The following is a 26,200-nucleotide window of genomic DNA, read 5'->3' on the forward strand; positions in this document are numbered from 1 at the left end:
AAAGCATGTGAAATGTCTAAATAGCTGTTCATTAAAAATAGAGGAGGCCATTAATATAAGTTGCTTTAAGTTACATAAAGGAGCAAATAGCAATGTGAATAGTTGTTTCCTGTTGATAAATATATGAAAAATATAAATAGTGAAATAATAGTATGTAGGTTTTTCCATCTCTATATGCTATTGTGTTTCAAAGTTTAAGATAATTTTAATCACAATGTTTTTGATAAAGTTTAGAATTGCAATTTGAATTTTAAGATTTGAAGTAACCTGACCATAGAAGCCAACTTTATTCCAGTACATCTCAAGTCCTAATTGAAAAGTGATGAAATAGTTGAAAGCTTATGTGGTGTGTGAATAACTATTATAATCCTATACATCAACCAGTTAGAAGTAGAGCATCAGAAAGGTTTCAGTCTAATCTGTCCCTTCAGGGTCCATAATGAAAATCTAAAGGTATAACTGTATAAATTAATTTTCTTCAAAGGGTCTACAGTACACTCACTTGTTATGTAGAGCAGATTATAAATTATTAGATTTTGGTTTGAAATGTAATGTGTTACTTATTGAGTGATTTCTAATTAATTGATTTAAAGATTTTAATTATAGAAACCAAATTCTGTGCCATATCGATACGGTATAATTATAAAAGGTCCTCAAACTTTATTATTCTAAGTGGCCTATCATTTATAAACAAGGAAATAACAAGGATTGCTTCACATGGAAACTTATTTAAATTCTTTCAGGGCTGCAGTATTAAGAATATTAGTAATAAAATGTATTACTTGATTTCATACATCCTTTGCCTGAGATAAAGTGTTTCATGTGGGAAACCTTTAGCCTTTTTAATAGACAGTTTCAAACATCCATCTTAAACTCAAAAGAATATCTCAGATCTCGTCTATATTATCTGAATAGCATACATACATAAACAATGTTCACTGTTCACCATATATTTTTGTCTTTCTATTATCTTACTCACTTATTCAGGCTTGTCTGTGATTAATGGAATTGGTGTCAGATGCTGGAATTTATTCTGACCAATGAACACAGCTGACTCAAGGGAGTAGAATCTCCTGCCAAGTAACAGAACAAAACACAATATGCATAAAACAAATACAAGACTCCAGGCTTTAGCTGAAGGAAGCAACTACCTATGTAATATGAAAGCAGCAGAAACTATTTCTCATGTTGCTGCATAGGCTGTATATTACATCTAATCTCTAATGTAGCTGACTGGTTTGCCTTTTTTAAAACCAAGATTCAAAATTTTACTATGTAAAGAAAATAAGTCGTATGAGATAATGGCTTGATTAATGTTTTGAACAATGCAAAGAAATTATTTTTATTTGAAGTGGAGGTGAAATTTGTCAGTTATATATTCCAAGGTCTGGTACTAAATGTTTATTGTTAATTTTAATTCATATAACAGACATTTGTCTTGTTAAACTAACTTCTTTTGAGTGGAGAAAATGCGTTTCCATCTAAACAAAAGGGTAGCTATCAAAACAGAAAGTCAGTGGTTGATGTTCTTGGCAGTTTAAAGTGCTAAATAAATGTTGTATAAGATTACTTAAGAAAGATTAACCAAAAATTATCTGTACCCAGCCTTAAGTTTTTTTAATGTATACTTAAATTTTTAAATGTATACTTTATCATCTCTGTTTTAGGTAAGATTCAAAAAGAAATGAGAGAATGGCCCATCTTAGCTTATAAACTTGCTCCAAAGGGCTTCTCCCCCTGAAAATTTCTTAATCTTCAGATTTTTATAACAATATCCCAATTCTGTATATACATACCAATGAAGAGAACACAGCTAACAATAGCCACTCATCCCTTCCTCTTGATCCCCTATTAGCTAAAACAAAATTTACAACTTCTCTAAAAGAAAACTGAGGTTCTGTCAAAATGGAACCTAATTCATATGCAGAGCAGGGACACCTATGTGAAACATTAGAAAACCAAAATAGGGGGAAATTCAGACCTTAGAAAGAACTGAAGGACTGAATCATGTGAAAACAAAGGAATGATCATATCCAGACAGCCTACTTGGGGAAGGTAGATCTTACAGGGCGGAAAATCTGGATTGTCACAACAAAATAACACCAAGAGGCACGAATGAGCAAGCAAGACAAGAACTGAGGCAGATGTCTAGTTGTAGATGTAGACTTGAGTGTGCATAAGCATGGATAATCTAAAAGCTATGATGAATAGTTTAGTTTTTGACATAATAAAGAAGGATGAATTTCTATATCTAGCACGTAGGGGGAAAGTAGCACCTATAAGTGTATTTTCCATATAAAATTGAAGTTGGCCCCTCTGATTCTAATCAAAATTATAAAATAGCCACAAATTCTATATTTCACTAGCTTTTTAAAGTAAATGTTCTGCCTTTTCTTTTTCTAATTAAAAACAAAAACTAGTCCTGTGCTTTAGGAAATGCACCAATACAAAAGGCCAACCCTATGCTATGCGACTTCTAGGTTTCTATATTTGTTTTGCTTTTTTCTGCTCTAGTAATCTCCCTCCTTTTGATCTGTGGCCTGGGAAAATGTGGTTTCAAATAAGAGTAAAATAGTTCTTTGAGTGACTCAAGAAAAGTGTGGAACTTGAACTATTGGTTCTTTAGAGTCCTCTTTGCTATTTGCTTTAAGTTCTTTAAAAATGTCAGATCTATTTCAGTGGGGTTGGGGACAAAGTTAAATCTTGTCCTTGTAGGTAGTCATTTCTATTTGGGATTTTAATGAGAACTGTAAATATATATAAAATGTACTTACCTGGAAAGTGGTTGCAATGGCTGTAGTAAAGTTAATAGTTCATGGGGGTAGGGGGGAAGGGCAACTTTTAATATAAAAGCTCAACCTGAGACCATATTATTGCATTGGGACAGAAAAATTTTACATTAACACCTGAAACCATTACTATGTTATAAAATGGTCATTTAGGTTTATAAAGACCTTTTTAAAAAGATTAAAGTATTTTCAGTAGCCAAATTAACAGGTCAAGGAGTACAGTGATACATTTAGAAAAATTTCCATCAAAGATGTTAAAAATTAATTTTTACATACTTATCTACCATCTATATTTCCAAATAAGCCTTTAGTAATCATAACAATAACTAGCCATTAAAGAGCATTTACCATGTCCAAGGCTCTATGTACTTACTTACACTACACAATCCTCACAGTAACTATATGAGACTTATTTCCAGTTGTATAGCTAATAAGTGGAGAACAAGGAAGGATCCTGTTTCATAATCACTCTGCTGTACTTCCTAGTTACTAACACCTTTGACGGTTGTCCATTCCTGTTTTCCTTTAGTTATGTCAGGCCCCATGATTGGCCTTCACTCTACACTGATAGAGAGTAAGAAAAGATCTATATGGAACCCTAAAAATTAGAACTACAGTTGTAGAAAATTTTTTTGAAAAATCCATAATGACCAGGCAAACTATATCCCATTTCACTATTTAATTCAATCTCATTTAATAAACCTAACTTTATATTTAAAAAAAAAACTTTATTTCAGATAAAATTAATATTTCCATAATTTAGGATAAGCAGACACACTTCCTTGAGTCCATTATTTTAGGTAATTGTGATTTCCATGAATAGAGTTAGTATCATTTGAGTATTTGCCTACATGCTTGTTGGAAGCTTCTGTAGCCTTTTCTTGGTAGGAATTCCAGTTTTTCTGAATTCTTCCCTTTCCTTCAGGTATTCCATTTTACATTCTTCATAAAAGGCAGGATCAGTATAGCTATAAGAAAGAAATGATTATCTTTTAAAGTGAATCACTCTGCAAGTATTTAGTATAGGCTTCCTTTAATAACATTCAGATATCCAGTTCATCAGGCATGAACATTAGAAGTAGATTTTAACAGCTGAAACTAAAATAATATTGAATGTCAATTGCAACTGAAATTTAAAAAAAATTTTCAAAAGAAGATTTTTAGTAATGGTCATAAATTCACTGTAAACATTACTCCACCAAACTAATTAAAGACCAGAAAAATAAAAAGACCTAATGGTAACGACACTATCCCAGGATATAATGAGAAGCACACTGCTTAACCTCAAGGAGCCCATGGTGTTACAGAACAGATAGGTAAAGAGTGAATTATAATTAAGTACACAAAGTGCTGTGGGAGAGGTATGGCCCAGTGCACCATGGAAAGATGGGGAAGAAATGGGGGAGGGGGAGATGTCAAAGGGAAATGCTTGAGCTGCAGTTTGAACGACCACCAGAAATCCCTATAGAAGGCACATGTGCAAAGGCACAGAGATGAGGAAAAACTAGGATGCATAAAGAACTGTAGGTAACTTGGAACCACTATGGCAGATTATGCACATAGGAGAAAGGGCCGGAGATGTAGCTAGAAAGGGCAAGAACCAAATCATGATGGTCCACTTATGCCATAGTAAGAAGTTAAAAATCTATCCTGAAGACGATGGGACACTATTAGGAGAGCAACTGTAAGGTCAGCTTTGTGTCTTAGATGAATCTGACAGCATGCAGCACATAGGCTAAAAGGGGGCAGCAAAGTTAGAAGCAGGATATCCAATAAACTATTATAATGACCCAGACAAGAAATGATGAGGGCCTAGGCCAAAGGAGAAGCAGCAGTGATGAAAAGGATGAAATGGATCTGGGGGAGATTTGGGAAATGAATCCACAGGAAATAACCGATTAGAGTTGGGAGACAAGAAAGATACTAGACAACTGTACTAGTATAATTCACAAAGACACATAATGCAGAGTAACAGCAGCTGAGTTCAGTTTTGTGCCTGAAGAAAGAAGCATAGAAATGTCACAGTCAATAGGAAGTAACTGAATCTATGAGTGCAAACAGCTTTCTCAGATTTAAGAATGAGGAGAGAAATAGGGAAGCAAATTTAAGGAATAGGTTAAGGGGGGGGGGGGGAGGCAAAGAAATAGCTAGAGACGTTAGGAAACAGGAAGCCAGATAGAAGGGCATTTTATGATATTTCCAAAGAGGTCAAGTAAAAGAAAGGACTGAAAACAGATTCAATTTGGCTACCATGAACCCACTAGAACCTTTAGGAAGAGCAGCTTCAATAGAGTGAGGACAGAAGTCGGATGACAGTTTATTGAATTCATGAAGATGAGACAGGCAGAAACAAGAGCACAAACAATGCTTCAAGATGTCACTACGAAAAGATGAGAGAGCAGAGTGGTTACATCCATTGTAGGGAATGTCAATAGTAACTAAGGCAGAGCACTTTCTTACTCAAAGATGAAAAATACTATTTCTTAACTATAAACCCATCTATAATATATTCTATAGATCAACCTCTTCGTGAAAAGAAATTGGTTAAATCACATGAAAAACATGCTTTTCACAATGGAATACTACGCTGCTATAAAAAAGAAGGAACTTTTACCATTTGCCACAGCATGGATGAAACTGGAGAGCATTATGCTAAGCGAAATAAGCCAGTCTGAGAAAGATATGTATCACATGATCTCACTCATATGTGGGATAGAATGATCAACATAAATGGATGAATAAAAATGGACCCAGAGACAAGGCGGCACTGAGCAGACCGTCCAACCTTGGGGAGAAGGCAGGGGAGGGGGGGGCTAGAGATCAACCAAAGGACTTGTATGCATGCATATTAGCATGACCAATGGACAGAGACACTGGGACAGTGGGGGCTTGCCCTCGGGGGTGGGAGTGGCAGGGGGGAGGGGGTTAATTGGGGGAAAAAGGAGATATATAATACTTAAAACAATAAAAAAAAAGAAAAACATGCTTTTGTTTACTGACCTTATATATTTAATCAGATACAATGCTGACCCACATAACTTAGACACTTTATAAATATGTTGCTTTATTTTCAGAATAATGTTTAACAAATTGAAATTTTAGACTTAGCTAAAAATATGATGGACTGGGGGGGGGTACAGAATATATTACATTGAATGAGTTAAATAATATACTCTTACCTACTACATATACTCCATACACATACACACAGAGGCACAAACACTGAGATAACTACTTACTAAGTGGTTAGACATTCTTTTAATGCAGAATTTTCTTTCCGGCATTTTACTACCATAAGGATTCCAGATTCCTTGCAACATTTGGTAAAATCTGAAATAAAACATTTGAAAAGAAAAAAAATAATTTGTAATTATATCCACACAATTTCTGACAGATATAATTTAACATCTATTACCTAGTCTGTGTTTGGCACACAGCACATGCTCTGCCAAAGACATGTACAAGAATGAAAGGCAGAATGAAATAAGTGTCACTTACTTTGTGGAAATAAAGAGATTTGAAAGGAGGGAGAGAGGACAACCTCTAAGATAGAGTGAGGAGACAGATGGGATGTAGAGAAATATGATTTCTAACAGAGAAAAAGCTTTTTCTAGAAGAAATGAGTAAGAAGAACAAAAGAGGAGCTATTTCCACCCAGCCGTCATGGCTCAGTGGTTGAGCTTCAACCTATGAATGGTCATGGTTCAATTCCCAGTCAGGGCTAGATCCTCAGTGTGGGAGGTGCAGGAGGCAGCTGATCAACGATTCTCGCTCATTATTGATGTTTCTATATCTCTCTCTCCCTTTCCTTTCCTCTCTGAAATCAATAAAAATATATTTAAAAATAAATGTTAAATAAATAAAAGAGGAGCTGTTTCTAGACATGGGCATCTGGTGTCCAGCCTCTGCATGTCTTCTCTTGATGGCATAAAGGCACGCCCTTTCTTGTTTTTTTAATCCTCACCCAAGGATGTGGTTTATTGATTTTTAGAGAGCAAAGGGGAGAGAGGGAGAGAAACCTTAAATTATATCATCCTCCCAAAGAATTAACTAGGTAAAAATTAACTTTTTCTGACTATCTTTTATAACTCATAATACACAGTTATCAAGATTTCCTTCTTTTCTTGAGCTGTGTATTACCCATTTAGTTACTAAGGAATATAATTTATAATTATTTTAAAGCAAGCAGGTAATTTCAGGAGACTCCATGAAAACACATAATATGTCACAAAAATATTTTTTAAACCACAAGCAAACTGGAAATGATTGAGATTTGTTAAATGCATAAAAACTCATTAGAGGGACTTTGCTGGGACAAGAGCCTTACAACAGAGATATCAGTATGTACCTGCAGCATCACAGAATCCTTTGAAGGATATGTGGTAGAATAGGAACAAAGGCAATAGATGCAGGTAATGACTTTAATGCAAAAATTTAGTGCGTCTAATCACATTAAATTATTGGTGACATGTAATACTCCACTTCAAATACAGGATTAGCTTCTTTTAGTTCCTTGTTCACTAGTCTCAGCAGTCCCAACAACTGCTCTCTGATTCCTGAACCTACTCAGCTACCTTTTTTATTCCAACTACGAAATGTTCTCCATCCTCTCTGTGCAAATGAGCTAGATACCAGGCCAAATCAGACCGAGGGATCATTTTTTGTGTGCTTTGACTAAGGACTTCCTACAACTCAAAAATGCAAAGCAAACTTGTAATCAGCTCATTATCAGTAGAAACCATGGCTATCAGAAACTTTCACTCTGGAATGTCATTAGCATGCCTACACAAGTTAATTTTTCTACCTATAGTATAATAAAATCTACCTTCCTAGAAGCAAGAATTATCCCAAATAAAAATTAAGACATGAGCAATACTCAAAGGGAATATGTGCATCAAGTTAACCCAGAAGTGACTAAATCTTGCCAAGGGCTTCTTGAAGGGAACTGCCATGATGACAGTGGTGATGAACCATGGGCTCATCTCCCTGCACCACCTCCCTTCCTGGAACCTCAGAGACATACTCCGGACCAGTTCACTCAGTTGATGTCTATAAGAAAGACTCTGCCTAATGAAATTTTATAGTTGACCAATCCTAGTCCTTTTCTGGAAAACACAAACACAACGGCTATTATCAAAAGTCCACTTTCTGAATTTAACAAACACAATATTTTTACACTGAGAAATTCACAACAGAATGCTTAGGCATTCATTATTTTAAGACTTCTTTCCCTAATATAAATAGAAATGCCCTTAGTAGGGAATTAATGCGAGATAGCATTTATGTGTTCTGATCACAAAAAAGGCACATTTCTATGTATTTTCACACTTGTCCAAATCTCTTCAGGAATAACTGTGACTGGCCTAAAGCCTCAAGCTGTTTGTAGGGTTTTTGTCACTTGTTTAACAACAAGATTTTAATGAGGGTCTTTCTTTCATACCACATTAGCATACATTCATATAATAATGATGTTGCTAATACTGCCAACTGATTTCTAAAATGGTATTCTGAAACAAATCCAATTAAAATTGCTTCTTTCAATATTATGTTAAATGTTAAAGAGCTCTAACACCTCTATATAATTTAATTACCATTAAACACTATACTAGTAAAAATAAAATTTCATTCACTTAAGTAAACCTTAAGGTAATGCAAATTAATATCAATAAATAGTGAGGGTAGAGAGATTATTAAAAGTTATTCTAAACTTTAAAGAAAAGTAGTTAAATATAGAATTCAAGACTTTCTTCCTTAAAAAAATCAAGAACATGAGAGAGTATCTTTCTTTTGTAAACCCTCATTTCTCTGAAAACAAAACAAAACACAATACCATATAAGAAACTATTTGGTAAAAATATGTTTTAGGTATAATAAAATTTAGGTCAAGTATATCTATGAAAAACAGAAAGAAAGTCTTCTCCTAACTTTAGTCTAAGGTAATGGGCAAAATAATCACACCGTAATTATGTACAAATAGCCTATATAATTTCCAGTTTCTGTAGGAAAAAACCTTTGGGGGAACCTCTGTATAAAAGCAATAAGAGAAATAAGTCATTTAGAATTGTTTTTAACTCATTTACTTTATGGAACTTTTATTATATTTTAATATTTCAATAAACCCCAAACATTATTTGCAAAATAATTGAGTCATCCAGTTACAGCTAAAGCATTCAATGAGAGATGACACTTTGAAAACATACCAAAGTAAAAGAAATAATCCCCAATGTCTCGTCTATGACTAGAAACCACTCCATTTATATCTCCACTAACCTACAATTTTTTAGAAATCCTAAGCTTATAAATTTTTACAGAACCCCTTTAGACACAGCATTACTTGTAACTTTCTATTTCATTAGTACTTTTATTTCATTAATGAGTAAAATAGTTATAAAGTACCTATTTTTCCAGCTGTATTATAAAAAAATATATAATTTAGAATTTTAACATACAAGCTATGTGTAATATTTCTGTAACTATACCATCATCTTAATAGTTTCACCTTAAAATCTAGAACTTCAATTTTATCTAAATGAAAAAGATTTATGGAGGTCTTGCTTATTAATTACATGTAGTAAGACAGATTTTAAAATCGCCTTACGTTCATAATGTATTGTTAACTTTACAACTGGAAATCTTAAGCATAAAACCATTTGCTTTTACAGAAATGGATAAGAACAAAAACAGATATGCTTTAAACATGGTAAGATCTTTTGACCAGTTATTAAATCAGAAGAGGTTTTAAAAATGTGGAGCTGAAAATGATACAATTTGGGGAGGGATTATGTAGGTGGCAACTTTATAAGATTTTCTTTCAGACAAAGGTGTCTGGAGTGTTAAATCTGTAATATGAATTTAAGTCTAAAACTAATTTTTCGCAGGAAAAGCTATCTTTTAAGTAAAGACTTCTGTTGTGAGCAGTCTAATGCCAGGTCCCTGTAGACCATGCCTAAGTGCTGTGCTGATCTCAGTAATCATCCTCCCTTCTGGAAGCTGTGAAGTAAAAAGTGCCTGCAGACAACAGGAGGTCACCCTTGGTTCTGAGCACACCAACCCCGAGTGCAGTAATGAAGGCCTGAGCCAAGGCAGAAAGAGACCATGAAGACAGTAGTTTGTCTTCCAAGGCGCCAAGGCCACCAAGCACATTACTCTGTATAACTGACAGCATGAACAATGTCATGAAGTTCTTGTGAAAGATTTTGTAAACAGTTCTGACTCTACTGTACTTCCATTTATACAGTCTCTATATATAAAAGGATAATATGCTAAGTGTCCGTCTGGGTAATGACGTCACGTAGCAGCGCCCAGCTTCCTCTCCCTAGCGACTAGCCTCCTTGCAATTTCTTCAGCCCAGGAACATGACTTGCTTTATAGCCAGGTGGAAACATTTTACACTTTAACCAAATGTCTGTGAAGCGTTTTCCTGTGCCTCATCTCATTTGATCCTCACAGAAGTCCTGGAGTATGTAGATAGGAGACTTGGTGGAATCCTATTTTCTTTTCATTAGCCGGAAAACGGAGATTTAGAAAGCTTAGAAACTTGACCCGACTGAAAAGAAGAAATGGTGGACCTTGAAAATGACTTCATGTTTTCTCACTGTGCAGAATATAGTCAAACACTGCTGCAGTTAAATATTTTACCCTTCATTCTCCCTGCGTGATCTACAATAATAATCTGCTTCGTACTGATATTCACTGCTGTGTTGCTGACAATTATCTGAAAGAAAAGTTGGGGTGCTTCACTGGGCTGGAAAAAGTTTAGCTAAATCAGAAAGCAGGTCTAATTAAGCAAATTTATTCTATATATATTAAAGGTTAAGTTGACTCATGCAGGCGCGATACATATAAAGCTCTCGCTGGCGCCAATCGCACATGTGTTTTGATCTGTCATTGTCGATCATGAATTTGGTTGACACTTCTATTATAGAGAAAGGGCAAATAGTGACATTAGAATATTTCTTCTAATTAATTTCCTTTCAATGTGCACAAATTAGTGCACTGGGCCAGTAGTTTAATAATGAAACTGTAGATCTCTTTGCAAGCTTTGAGTCAATGATTGCAGTCATTTGCCTTTTGAAAAAAATTCAATGCAATTTGACTCCAGACAAAGCCAAGTATTACAAATAATTCCAGACTGAATGAGAAGCTAATTAGTACAAGCTAGATTTTGTTGAAAAGTGTATCAGTGAATATTTGCCAGCAAACATTATAACACAATAAAATTCCATAGACACAGTATGTTCCAAAAATAACTGATGCAGGAAAAGCAACACCCAAAATATATCTTAGTAAGTTACCAAACTCAAGGATAAAGAAAGACTTTTTCTAATACCCAAGCAGAAAAATGAAATCACATATGGCAGAATGGTTGCAAGGTGGGACAGGAATGAAAATCAGGCTGGTCTCAGACTTCCCAGAGCAACAGTCAATGTCCATTGATCCTTTTTAAGCCTATAAAAATACCTAATGAAAATGAAAACTAAGTATAAATAATCATTTCATAAACTTGACCTGCTTAGCTGGTATTCAACAAATAGCTAAATAATTAATTTATAATTCTGACTTCCTACTAGGCTTATGTTGATTTGACTCACCCTTCTATATACACTGAGTGGCCAGATTATTATGACCACCTGACATTTGTAGGCAAATTAGCCGTACACTGCATCGTATGGGATATGGAAGCCGAAGGCCTGTTTGAACACCTTTGCTGTCTGCAGTTACCAAGATAAAACGTCTCCAATTCGCACAGGAACACAAGGATTGGACAAGTTGAGCACTGGAAAAAAGTCATGTGGTCCAATGAATCACATTTCCAGTTGCATCATGCAGATGGCAGAGTGAGAATTTCACGGAAATAGCATGAAAGCATGCACCCCACATGCATGAGTACAACCCTTCAAGCTGATGAGGGCAGTGTTATGGTTTGGGGCATATTTTCCTAGAATGATTTGGGCCCTTCAATTCCTGTGGAACAAAGTCTGAATAGCACAACATACCTAAGTATCGTTGCTGATCAAGTTCATTCTATCATGTTGATGACGCATCACAATGGAGATGGCTTCTTCCAACAAGACAATGCGCCATGCCATGGTGCTCATATTGTGCAGGAGTGGTTTCAAGAACATGAGGGAGACTTTACCTTGCTTAGGTGGCCCCCACAATCACCAGATCTCAATCCAATTGAGCATTTGTGGGACGAAGTTAAAAGAGCCATCAGGCAGCTGTTCCACAACCATCAAATCGCACAGAACTGGACAGTGCTATTCATCAGGCATGGTGTCAGATTCCTTGCATCACCTTTCAATATCTCGTGGAGTCAATGCCAAGAAGAATCGCCACAGTACTGAAGGCAAAAGGTGGACCAAAGAAGTACTGATGGGGTGGTCATAATAATCTGGCCACTCAGTGTATGTAAAAGGCTAAGTGACCAGCCATACATATGTATGTCCAACCGACTGACTGACCAGTACATATGACACGCACTGGCAATTTAAAAATAAACGTTGAGTCGCGCACACGTAGTACATATAAAGCTCTCGCTCGCGCCAACTGCATACGTGTTTCCATCTGTCATTGTCAATAGTGAATTTGGTTGACACTTTTATTATAGAGAAAGGGCGAATAGCGATATTAAGATTTTTTTCTAATTAATTTCCTTTCAATGTGCACGAATTCGTGCACCAGGCCACTAGTATATTTATGAATATGGTGTTGTTAATCTCTCCAATGGCATACACTGTTATCTAATTTCTTTGACACAGATATAAATTTTTACACTGCTCTTTATCATCATAATTTCTTGAGTTTAGTCAGAGTTGTAGACAGAATTTACCCAAAATGTTTAAAAAATACATAAAATTTGGGGTTTTAATATAAATTAAGAGGTTTGAGGGGAATACTCAGATTCCTTATCTCTGTTTATTAGAATATTAAATTTAATGGGAATAAAATGTGATTCTGACAAGGAGCACTCAGTAGGCAGCACTTGAAACAAAGATGACTTGTCTTTATGGAAAACCGAAGGGCAATACCACATTTATGTTGAGCAAGGTCTAAAATAGTTCTTCACTCATTTCTCCAGTAGAAGAAACTGTCATTTCCAGGTGGTTTTTTTTTTTTTTCCAGTCTGCCATATAACTTTATGAATTTTTTTGCAAGGTGTTATAATAGCAATAAGAACAAAGTGATAATGGCAACTAAAATATACTGAGTATTTATTATATACCAAGAACTATACTGAGTACTTTATTGGTATTATAGCTCATGTGAATTCTATAAAAAACACTATCAGATAAGCACTATTATTATCTTTATTTGCGACATGAGGAAACTGAGCTTTAAGTAAGGTATGTCCAAGATCACACACACTGTGCACAGACTGGCCTAGAACCAGGCCTTTTTAATTCTGGAAAAATACTTCTAACTACTTTCAAATCCCACTTACTCCTTTCCACAACAAGAACACAAGAAAACCTCCCCACCTAGCAAAATGTCTATGCCCACAGAATAGACTCAACCCAGGCCAGCTATCTCACAAGAGACCTGGGAAGTGAGTGGGGATGACTCCACACATCCTATCACTACCATAGGAAAAAAGAAGCTACAGCTCATTGCCTCCTAGCAATCATCTTACCTAATAATAGACAAATATGTAAGTTGACCGTACCTCCACTACGCCACCAACCAATCAGGAGTGATATGCAAATCAACCCAACAAAGATGGTGGTTAATTTGCATACACAGGTGCCGATGACGGGGGCAGGACGCAGGCATTCTGCCCCACCCCCGGTCTCTCAGGGCCTCTGGGCAGCATGGGAAGGCGGGTCCGAAGTGGAAAGAGGCAGCTCCAGGGCCTCAGTGGAAAGGGGCTGGGCCGGAGTGGAAAGGCAGTGCCAGCAGCCAGGGAAAGGAAAGCCCATTCTAGCATGAATCTTCGTGCATCAGGCTTCTAGTCTAAAATAAAATAATATCATCAGATACCTCCCTCTCTGCTTCCACACCCATTTTCCAGAATTCCTATCAAATATATTTAAACTAGAGGCCCGGTGCACGGATGGCCTGCGGACATCCCCCAAGGGGTCCCAGATTTCGAGAGGGTGCAGGCCAGTCCGAGGGACCCCACAGGTGCATGATCGGGGCTGGGGAGGGACCACAGGAGGGCTCCAGGGCATGTTCGGCCTGTGTCACCCAGTCCCTATTTGGGCCAATCAGGGCTGGCTGGCCAGGGAGGGATTGTGGGAGGTTGACTGGCTAGGGAGGGACCACAGAGGGCTCCAGGGCATGTCCCTCCCATCTCGCCCAGTCCCGATCGGCCAGACCCCAGCAGCAAGCTAACCCACGAATCGGAGCATCTTCCCCCTGGTGGTCAATGCGCATCATAGCTATCGGTTGAACGATCGCTTAGGCTTTTATATAGAGAGATATTTAAAATAAAGATTTTATACATTCGGAACTGGCTTCTCCAAGCAGTATATAATGAAATGCTAAATTTTGTATATCAGATTCTAACTGCTAACAGAATTTGAAAGTTGGATATTAGCACAGGCTAGTATAGCTACGAAAGCACCAAATCAATCATGTTTTAGAAAGATGTAAAAGGTGTTTTGAGTCTCCCCGAAAAGAACCCATGAGTATTATTAATATTGACAAAGGAGGAGGATTTAGAAGTGACAAAACAAGAAAAATATAAGTGAATGAGTCTGATTTATGCAAAGTTAAGAGACCTATTCATTAGTAGGTACTGATCAAAGCAGCCAACAAAGGACTGGCCCATTTCTGATCATACAGCCTTCTGGGCTTCCTTGCTATCTCCTATTGGTTATCCGCCCTCTCTCATCCCCTAACAACAAGTAGGATTACACAAATTTCGAATCAATGCTTTTAATAATGCAAGCAATAAACTAATCTGCTATACTTTTTCATTTTGAAAGTGGTTTTACAGCCTATCTGGGGATGAGTATAGGCCAACAGTGACCATTAACCACCACTCATGGAGAATCCAGGAAAGGACCTTCTTCTGGACTTCTGGGGTTGAAATGGTTAGAGGGGAAAGGACCTCAGAGGTCACTTAATCTAAACTCTTAATTCCGAAAGTCCTTCCTAAATCCATCTCACTGTTTAAACACTTGTGGTGACAGAAAAGTCCCTATCTCACAAGGTATCCAGTTGCAAAAAACTAGAGTAAGTCTAATGCTACCTCCTCATCAAATACTATCTATATATATATAAAAAGCCAGCGACCAGACCACCGTAACAACCAGAATGACCGGTCACTATGATGACCACTGCGGCCAGCAAACCAGCCCAATAGAGGATGGGACTGTCTGACCAACCTCCCACAGTCCCTCCCCCCGGCCGACCTCACCCCCCATCAGCCTCTCCCACACCAATCAAGTGCAGAGTGGCCGGCCAACTCCCCTGCGGCCCCTCCCACAGTGTGGCCCCTCCTCCAATCGGCCCCCCTATGCCAATAGGGGACAGGTCTGGCCGGCCAACTGCCTGTAACCCCTCCACCCAGCCGACCCCACCCTCGATGGGGTCCCACCACCCCGACTGGCCCGCAGCCCCTCCCCCTGACTGGCCCCTCCCTGACCACTCACCACCACCCTAATCAGGGGCAGGGCCAGCCAGCCAACCACTTGTGGACCCTCCCCTGGCCGGCCCCGCCTCTGATCGGTCCCCCCACTCCATTGGCTTGCGGCCCCTCCCCCCGGCCGGCTCTGTCCCTGATTAGCGCCCCATCCTGATCAGGGGCAGGGCCAGCCAGCCAACCGCCCACAGCCCCTTCCCATGGCCAGCCCCACCCCTGATCAGCCCCTTCCCCCAGCCATCTCTGCCCCTGATCGGCCCCCACCCCACTCTGATAGGGGCAAGGCCGGCAGCTACCACCCACGGCCCCCTCCACCTGGCTGGCCCCACTCCCGATCAGCCCCCCCACACCATTCGGGGGCAGGGCTGGCTGGCCAACCTCCTACGGCCCTTCCTCCTGACAGGCCTGGCCCTGATCCGCCCCAATTGGGGCCAGGCCAGTCGAACCCCACCTATGCACAAACTTGTGCACTGGGCCTCTAGTCTATATATGTAAAAGCCTAAGCGACTGAACAACCAGTAGCTATGACGTGCACTGACCACCAAGGGGCAGACGCTGAATGCAGGAGCTGACCCCTGGTGGTCAGTGCGCTACCACAGCAGGAGCACCGCTCAGCTGACCAGTGGGCACAAGATGCAGGGCTCACGGCTGGCTGCCACAGCCCGGAGACCGCAGTGGAGTGGCAGCAAGCCTACCAAGCGGCAGCAGCGGCAGGTGCAGCGGGGCTGGGATGAGCAGAAGTGGCAGGCAGGAGCAGCAGGTGGCACTGGGACTGCCGGTTTTGGCCTGATCCCCGAAGGCTATACCGAGGGACCCCACTGGTGCACGAATCCGTGCACTGGGCCTCTAGTCTATATATATATATATATATATATATATATATATATATATATATATATATATATATATATATATATATATAAAAGGCTAATATGCTAAGTGTCCTTCCCTCCGTTCAGATAATGACATCATGTAGCAACACCCGGCTTCCTCTCCCTAATGACTAGCCTCCTTGCAATTTCTTCAGCCCAGGAACATGACTTGCTTTATAGCCAGGTGGAAACATTTTACACTTTAACCAAATGTCTGTGAAGCGTTTTCCTATGCCTCATCTCATTTGATCTTCACAAAAGTCCTGGAGTAGGTAGATAGGAGACTCGGTGGAATCCTATTTTCTTTTCATTAGCCGGAAAACGGAGATTTAGAAAGCTTAGAAACTTGACCCAACTGAAAATAAGTAAGAAATGGTAGACAGTGAAAATGACTTCAGGTTTTCTCACTGGGCAGAATATAGTCAAACACTGCTGCAGTTAAATATTTTACCCTTCGTTCTCCCTGTGTGATCTACAATAATAATGTGCTTCATGCTGATATTCACTGCTGTGTTGCTGACAATTACCTGAAAGAGAAGTTGGGGTGCTTCACTGGGCTGGAAAAAGTTTAGCTAAATCAGAAAGCAGGTCCAATTAAGCAAGTTTATTTTACACTGAGTGGCCAGATTATTATGATCTCTGAATTCATAATAATCTGGCCACTCAGTGTATATCCTATATAATAAAAGGCTAATATGCAAATTGTCCCCTCAACCAGGAGTTCGACAAGCAGGCAGGCCGGCTAACCGCCCATGTCCCCTCCCCCTGGACAGGTTGGCCGGACCCCACCCATGCACGAATTCATGCAGTGAGCCTCTAATACACACACACACACACACACACACACATACACACACACACACACACTGAGTGGCCAGATTATTATGCATTCAGAGATCATCATAATCTGGCCACTCAGTGTGTGTGTGTGTGTGTGTGTGTGTGTGTGTGTGTGTGTGTGTGTATATGTATATATATATATATATATAAAAGGCTAAGTTGACTCGTGCAGGTGCGATACATATAAAGCTCTCACTGGCGCCAATTACACATGTGTGTTTCGATCTGTCATTGTCAATCGTGAATTTGGTTGACACTTCTATTATAGAGAAAGGGCAAATATCGATATTAAAATATTTCTTCTAATTAATTTCATTTCAATGTGCATGAATTCATATACCAACCCACTAGTAGGAAATAACATTCCTACCTTTTTCCTTCTCCTGGTTCAGAGCCAGTGTGAACACTGTTCCCTTCCTTCACTAAATGTAGTTTCCAGAGTACTGATAAAATCTGGGTTACCCTCCCCATAATCTGCTGGTTTGCCAATTTATATATTTAGCACCTTGCTTTGCTCCATACAAAATTTGAAGTAGCTTGGTAACTCCCCTAAAAAACAGCATTCATAAAGGTTTGATAAGTTCTTGAAATCCAAATACAGTAGGCAGCAAGCCAAATATAAAAATAACAATGGTGCCCTAGCTGGTTTGGCTCAGTGGATAGAACATCAACCTAAGTGGTCCCGGGTTTGATTCTGGCCAAGGGCACATGCCCGGGTTGGGGGCTCCATCCCCAGTTGGGGGCGTGAAGGAGGCAGCCGGTCAATGATTCTCATCATTGATGTTTCAATCTCTCCTTCTCCCTTCATCTCTGAAATCAATAAAAATATATTTAAAAATAATAACAATGGCTACGTCTTTCCGAAACAAAATATATAAGTGTGTGTGTGTGTGTGTGTGTATGTATGTGTGTGTGTGTATATATATATATATATATATATATATATATATATATATACACATACACATTACAAATCACTTGTAGGGAATCATTAAGAGAATAACATGTCACCAGCCATTCCCTATCCTGTCTTCTCTTAGCTGAAGCAAAACAATATTTTTACATTAGTAAAAAATAGCCTTTGACACCATTAAAACCCACTTCCCAGCTTTCTTTTAATCTAACACAATCACCCCACAACCAAAGTACAAACAGTATACCACAGAATACTACACAGCCACTAAAAAAAAGTATACAGATAAGGACGATTTCCAAAGTCTTAAACAGGAAAAGCAAAATGCAAAATAGTCTATTAATAATATGTTGTCATTTCAGTTTAGAAAATACACATGTAAGTATGTTTATGTGTGTATGCATGTATCTAGAAAGATAGATTGATGTTTGTATAAGCAGAAAATGGCTGCAGAAGATGTAAGAAACTGGTTGTCTCGGTGGAGGAAAAGAATTGAAGAGAACAAGAATTGAAGAAGCACATTTGCACTGTGTTTTGGTATGTGTGTTAAACTTACAAAATGTATATTTTTTAAAAAGTAGTAACTTTGGTGGAGGAGGTTTGGGGGAGTGGAGTCCAGATGAGAGGAGCTTTGGCTTTATGAATAAAGAAGTCATCTCCTTCCATTTTTTCCCTAAACAAGTTCTTTCCCCTAAGTTGCTGATAAGCAACAAAACGGAGGCAGGGAGATACAGGAATAGAGAGGGAGAAAGGGGGAGAGAGAGGGAGGGAGGGAGGGAGGGAGGGAGCGATTGAGAGAGAGAGAGAGAGAGGCAGAGAGAGAGAGAGACAGAGAGAGAGAAGGAAATCCCTCTACATCTCACTAAGAACACCCCACCCTCCTCATCACACTCTAGGGGTATTTCTGCATATATGGCTTAATTTCATTAAATGCTGATTGCTATAAAATACAAATCTGGACATTTCTTTTCACAAAATATACAACTACAGAGATCCTACTCTCTCCATTACACCCAGGCCAAGTGAAAAACACTCTTCCAAGATGAAATGATACCATAAAAGTCACACTATTGGCTTTCTTTTCATTTAACATGGTCACACCAACTGCCAAAACGAAAGAAATCTGACAATGATAACATGGACTACCTTGCTAATAAGTCCAAATTCTCAGCTTTTAAGAGCAAAAAAAAGAATAAAAGGCATGTTACGCTAAATTTAATTAGACATTTAATAAGTGTAGTATCCCTAGTTAACAAGGCAAATCGATCCTTTCAGTTCTGGCTGCAGTTTATTTAAAGACTTTACAATTTTACTACTTAGAAGCAAGTCCTATGGAGGTGTCATCTCACCATTTATATTTTCACAACACTTATGATATTGCTATCACACTCTTAAAATAAATGAAAAGCCCATGCCACATTTCAGACCAATATAATGCTACAGACTCTATTTTTATTTCTGGAAATAAACACTAAAATAGTTCTGTATTGCTCACTTTATTCTTACAATGTTGAACATTAAAAAAATAAAACTAACTTTTTTTCAAGTACCAGGTACACTTGGAAAACAGAAGTTTTAATCACTTGGTTTTAAAATTAAGCACCAGAAAATATATCATTGTAAAATTCTGACAACAACAGCATTATTATGCTTTTAATTTTGTATTAAATTGTGATTTATTAGCTTGCTACTTTAGAGATTAGTCTATGTATAGAATGAATTTAGTGGTGCAAATAATGAGACAGAGAAGGTAGAAGGATGAACATGAAAAGATTATTTTACATTGCAGTGCATGAGCTATTTGATAATTCCAACATAGTACAAAAGAAAGCCTCTCTCTAGATTGATCATGGTTCAGTTAACATCACTGAATATCTAATACCTCCAACTCAATTAATTCTCACTTGATTAAGATCAGACTGATATTCAAACTAAATCATCTCTCCAGTCAAGTAGAAATCAATATTTCTGATTTTACTTTTAAATTACAATAGAAAATAAAATGCACACATCTTCAATATGCCAAGAGTAGCAATCCCATTCTAGTCTACCATGGCATGGATAACACAGTTGATTAAAGAATTATTCTAATTTGAGCACCAATATGTAGCAGAATCTGATTAATTTGAACACAGAGATGGAATAAAGTAATTAAATATATCTTATACAGGGCAAATAGAATATTGACATAAAATAAACTTGACTTCTTTAAAACAAACCTCACTATTTATCGGCTCAACTAGTTAGGAATGTGGTTTTATCAAAGATTGATTACTCTCAGAGAAGAGTATTATTTCAGGCACAAATATTTATAAGGTGGGCAAAGAACGGTTCTTTTTAACTCATACTCTTTCCACCACTGCCCCCTCCAAAAAGCAGGAACATACCTAAAACAACCAAATTATTTCTATAGACTTTTTCAGAAAAAGGAGGTCATACTGACCCACCCTTGCTAATCAGGGTAAAACGTGGTGAATCCTAAAATAACAAAATGCTTTCATATTTGTAACTCTTACTACTAAAGAGAACATGAAATAGACTTTCCTCCTTTCCTTCCTTAATTCCCTTCTAATTAAAGATGGAGAAGAGTAAAGCTAAATTATTTGTAGTATTAGTTGAGTAGCAAGTATTATTTTACTTGTTAGTAAACTCAATAATTCAGTGAAAATAACAAAATGTTTAAATATTATATAAAATTTTCAAATATATTTAAGAAAGCAAAATCACAGCTAAATGTACTATTAAAACTGAAAATAACACAACTTAGAGTACTTAGTGTGTGTCCAACAGTGAGCACTATATATATTATGTATATTATATGTAAAATACTTTATATATAAAGGTATAACTTATATATAAAATATATGAAATATATATTTATCATATATGACTTTTAAACCTCACAAAGTAGGTTACTATTATGCACTAAATAATTCATAGTATTACTCAGATGTGTCTTTCCTGGTGTCTTAGATATACCACTTTACAGAAAAGAATATGAGGAAACAAGAATTACACAACTTAACTTGGAAATACAGATTTCCAAAATTTCTATCTGATGAGAAACTGCCTAGAAGTTAGTTATAAACCATAAGTAAGGCATGAAAAACAAAACTTGCTAAAGTATGTAACTGTCCAAGGATTTGTAACCTCTGAGGCTGGGGCCACCTATGCAACTTGGAAGGTGGGCCATTTACATGTGAGACATACAAGGATATTCTTTACTTGCATGAAAGACTCCATCCTATTTTTCTTTGAACCATGCAGAAATCTTGGTTTTATTTTCTCTTATGACTGAAGCATATCTTTGGAAAAATATTTCTCTTATACATTATAAAGGGTGGGGCAAGAGTCGGTTATAGTTGTGAGTATGCAAATAGGTTTATTCTTGTATTATTATTTATTAATTATTGTATTATTTTCCATACAACTTTAAAACTACTTTTGCCCCACCTTGTATATATATTTCTCTAATATGTACATTATAAATTTATACATGCATATTATGACAGTGAAAGCCAAGACTAACAACCAATGTGCATGCCCCATGTTTGAAGGTGCAGCTGTTACTTTATTCCAGATCATTGTTTGCCTTGCAGAAATGGATTTATATATTTTTAAAGCTGGAATTTCTGTTTTATGTAAAATCTCACAATTTTAAATAGTTTAGCTAACTTTGTTTACTAAGACACTGCACAGAGGAAAACCAAAATATGTCTGCACAATGGCTCTGAGCTGAAGGCTGATTCTGGTGTCATTAGCTTGAAAGGCTTTCTTGAACACTTCAACTCTGAGATAATTATGCACATGTGGTTATCCCATCAAAAATGTCTATCACTAAACTTGTCAACTACTCAAGCAGAAGTCTCCTAATAATAATTCTAAACAGTATCTTAGCCTAGAAGCAGAGGAATTAAATGGAGATGTTCCCATCTCTAACTCCCCAAACTCTAATTCCATAGGCCTCATAACTTTCCAGGGCCCTGTGAGGCAGTCAGTCATGATGGATGTTGACATCCTTCAGGAACCTTAAACAGGGAATCAAATGGATCCTCGCCCTAACTGGTTTGGCTCAGTGGATAGAGCGTCGGCCTGCGGACTGAAAGATCCCAGGTTCGATTCCAGTCAAGGGCATGTACACATCCCCAGTAGGAGGTGTGCAGGAGGCAGCTGATCGATGATTCTCTCTCATTGATGTTTCTAACTCTCTATCCCTCTCCCTTCCTCTCTGTAAAAAAATCAATAAAACATATATTTTTTAAAATGGATCCTTAACTAAAAGTTTAGATTTCCTTCGAGCCCACACTGAATTACTATTTATCAGTTGCTAAATCTCTCTTACCTCAAGAAGCACATCAGCCCTCACCTCCCTGTTGTCTGTGTCCATTGGTTAGGCTTATATGCATGCATACAAGTCCTTTGGTTGATCTCTCCCCCTTAGTGGGGGCGGAGGGACAATGGGGCGAGATAAGGACACATGTAATACCTTAATCAATAAAGAAAAAAAAAGAAAAAAAGAAGAAGCACATCAGATAAGAAGAATGTTTTGTATGAATGGATGCTACTTGATAAAATAAAGAGGTTTCTTTTTCTCCTCTATTAAATTATCAGACATTTAGTAAGCTAACAGTTTGCTGCTCTCAGAGGTCTCCAATGGAGCAGCAAAGCAATGACACACTTAACATTAAATAATACAAAATAAAACAGCAATTATGGGATCCCTTGCGTTGATTGGAGCATCGTTCTGTACACTAAAATGTGGGTTTCATCCCAATCCAGGCGAGTAGGAGAGGCAACCCATCAATGTCTCTCTCACATTGATGTTTCTCTCTCCTCTCTCTCTCTCTCTCTCTCTCTCTCTCTCTCTCTCTCTCTCTCTCTCTCTCTCAAAACAATGAAAATATATCCTTGGGTGAGGGTTAAATAAAAAAAACACAGCAATTATGGGAAAATGATAACAAGTATCACATGGACATGGCAAAAAAAGACTGACTGCCTAAGGAGGTCACATGCAATGACTAAAATAAGAGACTGAAGGAGGAAGAGCTCACTACAGGCTACTAGAAAGGCAGCACAACTGCTTACATAAGACTCTTCCTACATTTGCAAAGATGAATGGAAGAAATCCAAGAAGTGTCCAACGACAATCTTTGCCTTTACCTCCTTCTACACAGTCTATTAATCAACCTGTGAGTACAAATGGTGAAATGAATAATTATTTTAAATATTTCTAATAATTCTACATGGTCAGAATGCAGTCTAGTAGCTGTTAATTATATACATTCACAAAGCATCATGGCAAAGTCTAACAGGTCAGTATCATGGGGCTTGGTCTTAAGAAGCTACTTATAAGACACTGCCAAATAAGAATTTCACTTTTATTGTATGTTTTATTGCTGACTTTCATTAAAATAACAAAAATTAATTGAAATATATTTAAAACATAAAAATTTTTTGAAAGGTTTTTTAATTTTCTATCATGACTGAAGAAAGTAGAAAAAGTGACTGTCACAGTCTTATTTGTTAGATTCCACAAAGATATTTTTAATTTTAAAACAGAATGTCAACAGGGTTGATTGAAATAAAGAGAAATAAATTAATGCTAAATAATTACTAAGGAAGTTTTGTTTATAGAAATGAATAATTCAGTGTTTTACAAAGTAAATTCAAACAGCAGCTGCTTTGCTGACTTTAAGCTAAAAAGAGCTTTCTCCAAATGTACAAACTTTAAAACTAGAGCATCATCATATTTTTTGTGGAACAGAATTTATTTCCCAGGTCTCATGTTATTAGTATAAAATATTACAAAGTTACAATAATAATCAACAGCCAGTAAGGAGTCTCATCACTGATTTTTCATGGGAGGTATCTGTCACTTTCTAGTTAATTGAATATATGCATAATTCCTGCCCCGTTAAGTCATAACAGCTGGGGGGAGAAATGAATTAAGATTTCTAACAATCTGTTCCCAACCCACTTGATCCTGGGTATTATTCAGATCTCAGAATGGATCTGATGGCTGCCTTTTAACTCCACTGCAGTTCCATTTCTGCCTCCTTAATTACTTGCCCCCATATATCAGGAAGGAGCCCTTCCTCCATCAGTAAGAAATGAGCCCAAACTTAAGAAAAACAAACAAACACACTTGAGAGAAATTGCACATGTTACAAATTAAGTTCATTTTCACTAAACAACTGATCCACAGTTTTTGAAAGAATCGGTTTCTCATCAGAGCAGCTAATAGATAAACTTGAAAAACAAACGTTGTAAGTACTTGCAAATTAAATCTGAAATAAAACACTTCCAAACAGCCACATAAGACAAAGGGAAAATGGGTTCTATTTAAAATTTTACATTTTAAAATTTTCTGGTTTATCTATTGCCCAATGTAAACTGGGGTCTGCAACTCTTTCGTGGATCACCTACTAATAGCACCTACTCCACCCAGCCTTAGCACCTATAGGAATCACCATTTTCATACCTCAGATCACCAGAGACATTGAAGGGTAAAACAGAACTGGATGAGATGAACAGGATGCAAAAATAACGAAACTACTGCATTTACCTTCTCACAAAATTCCTATTTCTATTAGAGACTTATAGGAAACCACTAAAGGCATAATTAGCATATACAGGTATAAAAGAAGATTGAGATTCAAAACAATCTCAACAATATGGACAACCAAGGCAAAAAAAATTTAAAGGATAAATTTCTCAGGGATAAATGCAAATTTTTGCTATTAGGTTTTAAATTTTTTTTTTCAAATTTTAGAACAGAATGACAGATGAAATCATGTGATCCAACTATGTGAAACATGACAGAACACCTAAACTAATCTCAATCACATGGCAAGAAGATCACAGCATATCTGTGTTCTCCTCTGAGGGCCACTTGTATGTTATAGATGGATCTAGACAAATGAGCAAGTTCCTACAGAAAGGTGATGAGGAGATTGAGAGGTCTAAAAACCACAATGAATATATACCATATTATGTATTAACCATATCTTGGAAATCTACCCAGTGTAGCCCTGGAACACATTAAATGTAAGAATTTAGATTTAGGCAGTGGGGAAAGGAATGAACTAAACTGCACACTGCAGAAAGCTTTACCTAGCAACAACTTAAGGTAAAGTTAAGGAAGAAGAAGGAAAATAAATTTCTAGTTTAGGGAAAGTAGTCTATATGCTAATAAAACAATTCAGGCAACAGATATTCTCGGTAAAAACTGAAGGGCATTGCAGGCTCATACACCTTTCCTCAATAAGCTAAACAAAAGGAGTCTAACAAGAAAAAAAACTAGCCAACTACAACATATAGTTTCATATCATAAACTTCAAACAGTAATAGTCAGGAAAGAAAAAAGGATTCTAGTAAGGTTCAGCATGGCAAGGCTCCTAGTCTCAATTCCTTCCCATGGAGCACTCTGGGGAAAGAAAATGAGTTTAAAACCCTGAGAATTCCCACTAATGGCACTTTTCATTCTTGAGAGAAGCAGACTGAGGGCATAAATAAGAATTCTAGAGAAAAATAAAAACAAAACCCCTTCGAATAAAAGCCTCTACCCAACTTCAAAGGATAGATACCTCAGCAGGGGCAGTAAAGCCACTAGGGTATGCATTTTTTAGGGTTCCATACTCAATACAGAGGATTAGCCAAAAGTAACATCACAGGAAAAGAGGAAACATCCTAGAGGCCATTTAACAAAAACAGTGCATTGGTCAGTGTGCTCCATCTCCCCCAACTTCCAGGCTTCAGAAAAATACATAGAATAACACACTTCAGCCTCCAAACTACAGCCCACCAAGGAGGACAATCATATCAGAAAGGGGTGGCAGGAGTGTTAAAGAGAATTCACCCACAATTTTTCAGAGATATAGCAGGACAACTCTGAAAACACATTCTAATTGAAAAGAAAATTCACCTCAAATGTCACATTATATAAGAATTTAATAAAAACATAAATATAAGAAAGCTCGACTTCAATAAATAGTTGATAAAAATTGAGTGAGAAGAGAAAAATGGAAGTTGAAGACCAAAACAAATCCATTCAGTGCTAAGTAAATACATTAGAAATATATAAGAAATAGAATAGACACAGCTATATGAGAGACTTTACAAGAATGACTTAACGATAATCATAGTAAATATAGAGAAAATTAAAAAAAAAAAAGGGGGTTAATGCAAACCAAGGCAA

At 37.4% G+C, this 26,200-nt stretch overlaps 1 protein-coding gene across 2 annotated transcripts in view; it reads right to left on the minus strand.

Moving 5' to 3' along the window:
• Nucleotides 1-138: 138 nt before the first annotated feature.
• The window catches only part of CMC1 (C-X9-C motif containing 1), a 58,788-nt gene continuing 32,726 nt past the window's right edge, over nt 139-26,200 (minus strand). The window contains exons 3-5 of one of the 2 annotated variants that reach the window (XM_079794915.1): nt 6,029-6,119; nt 3,641-3,757; nt 139-1,073 (exon numbers count right to left, since the gene is read on the minus strand). In XM_079794915.1, the coding sequence (XP_079651041.1) occupies nt 980-1,073; nt 3,641-3,757; nt 6,029-6,119 (302 nt within the window). In that variant the 3' untranslated portion in view covers nt 139-979. Of the gene's footprint in view, nt 1,074-3,507; nt 3,758-6,028; nt 6,120-26,200 lie in introns of those variants that run through there. The other variant, XM_079794916.1, reaches the window with a different exon arrangement.

This window comes from Cnephaeus nilssonii, assembly GCF_951640355.1.
Source record: "Cnephaeus nilssonii genome assembly, chromosome: 17".
NCBI lineage: Eukaryota > Metazoa > Chordata > Mammalia > Chiroptera > Vespertilionidae > Cnephaeus > Cnephaeus nilssonii.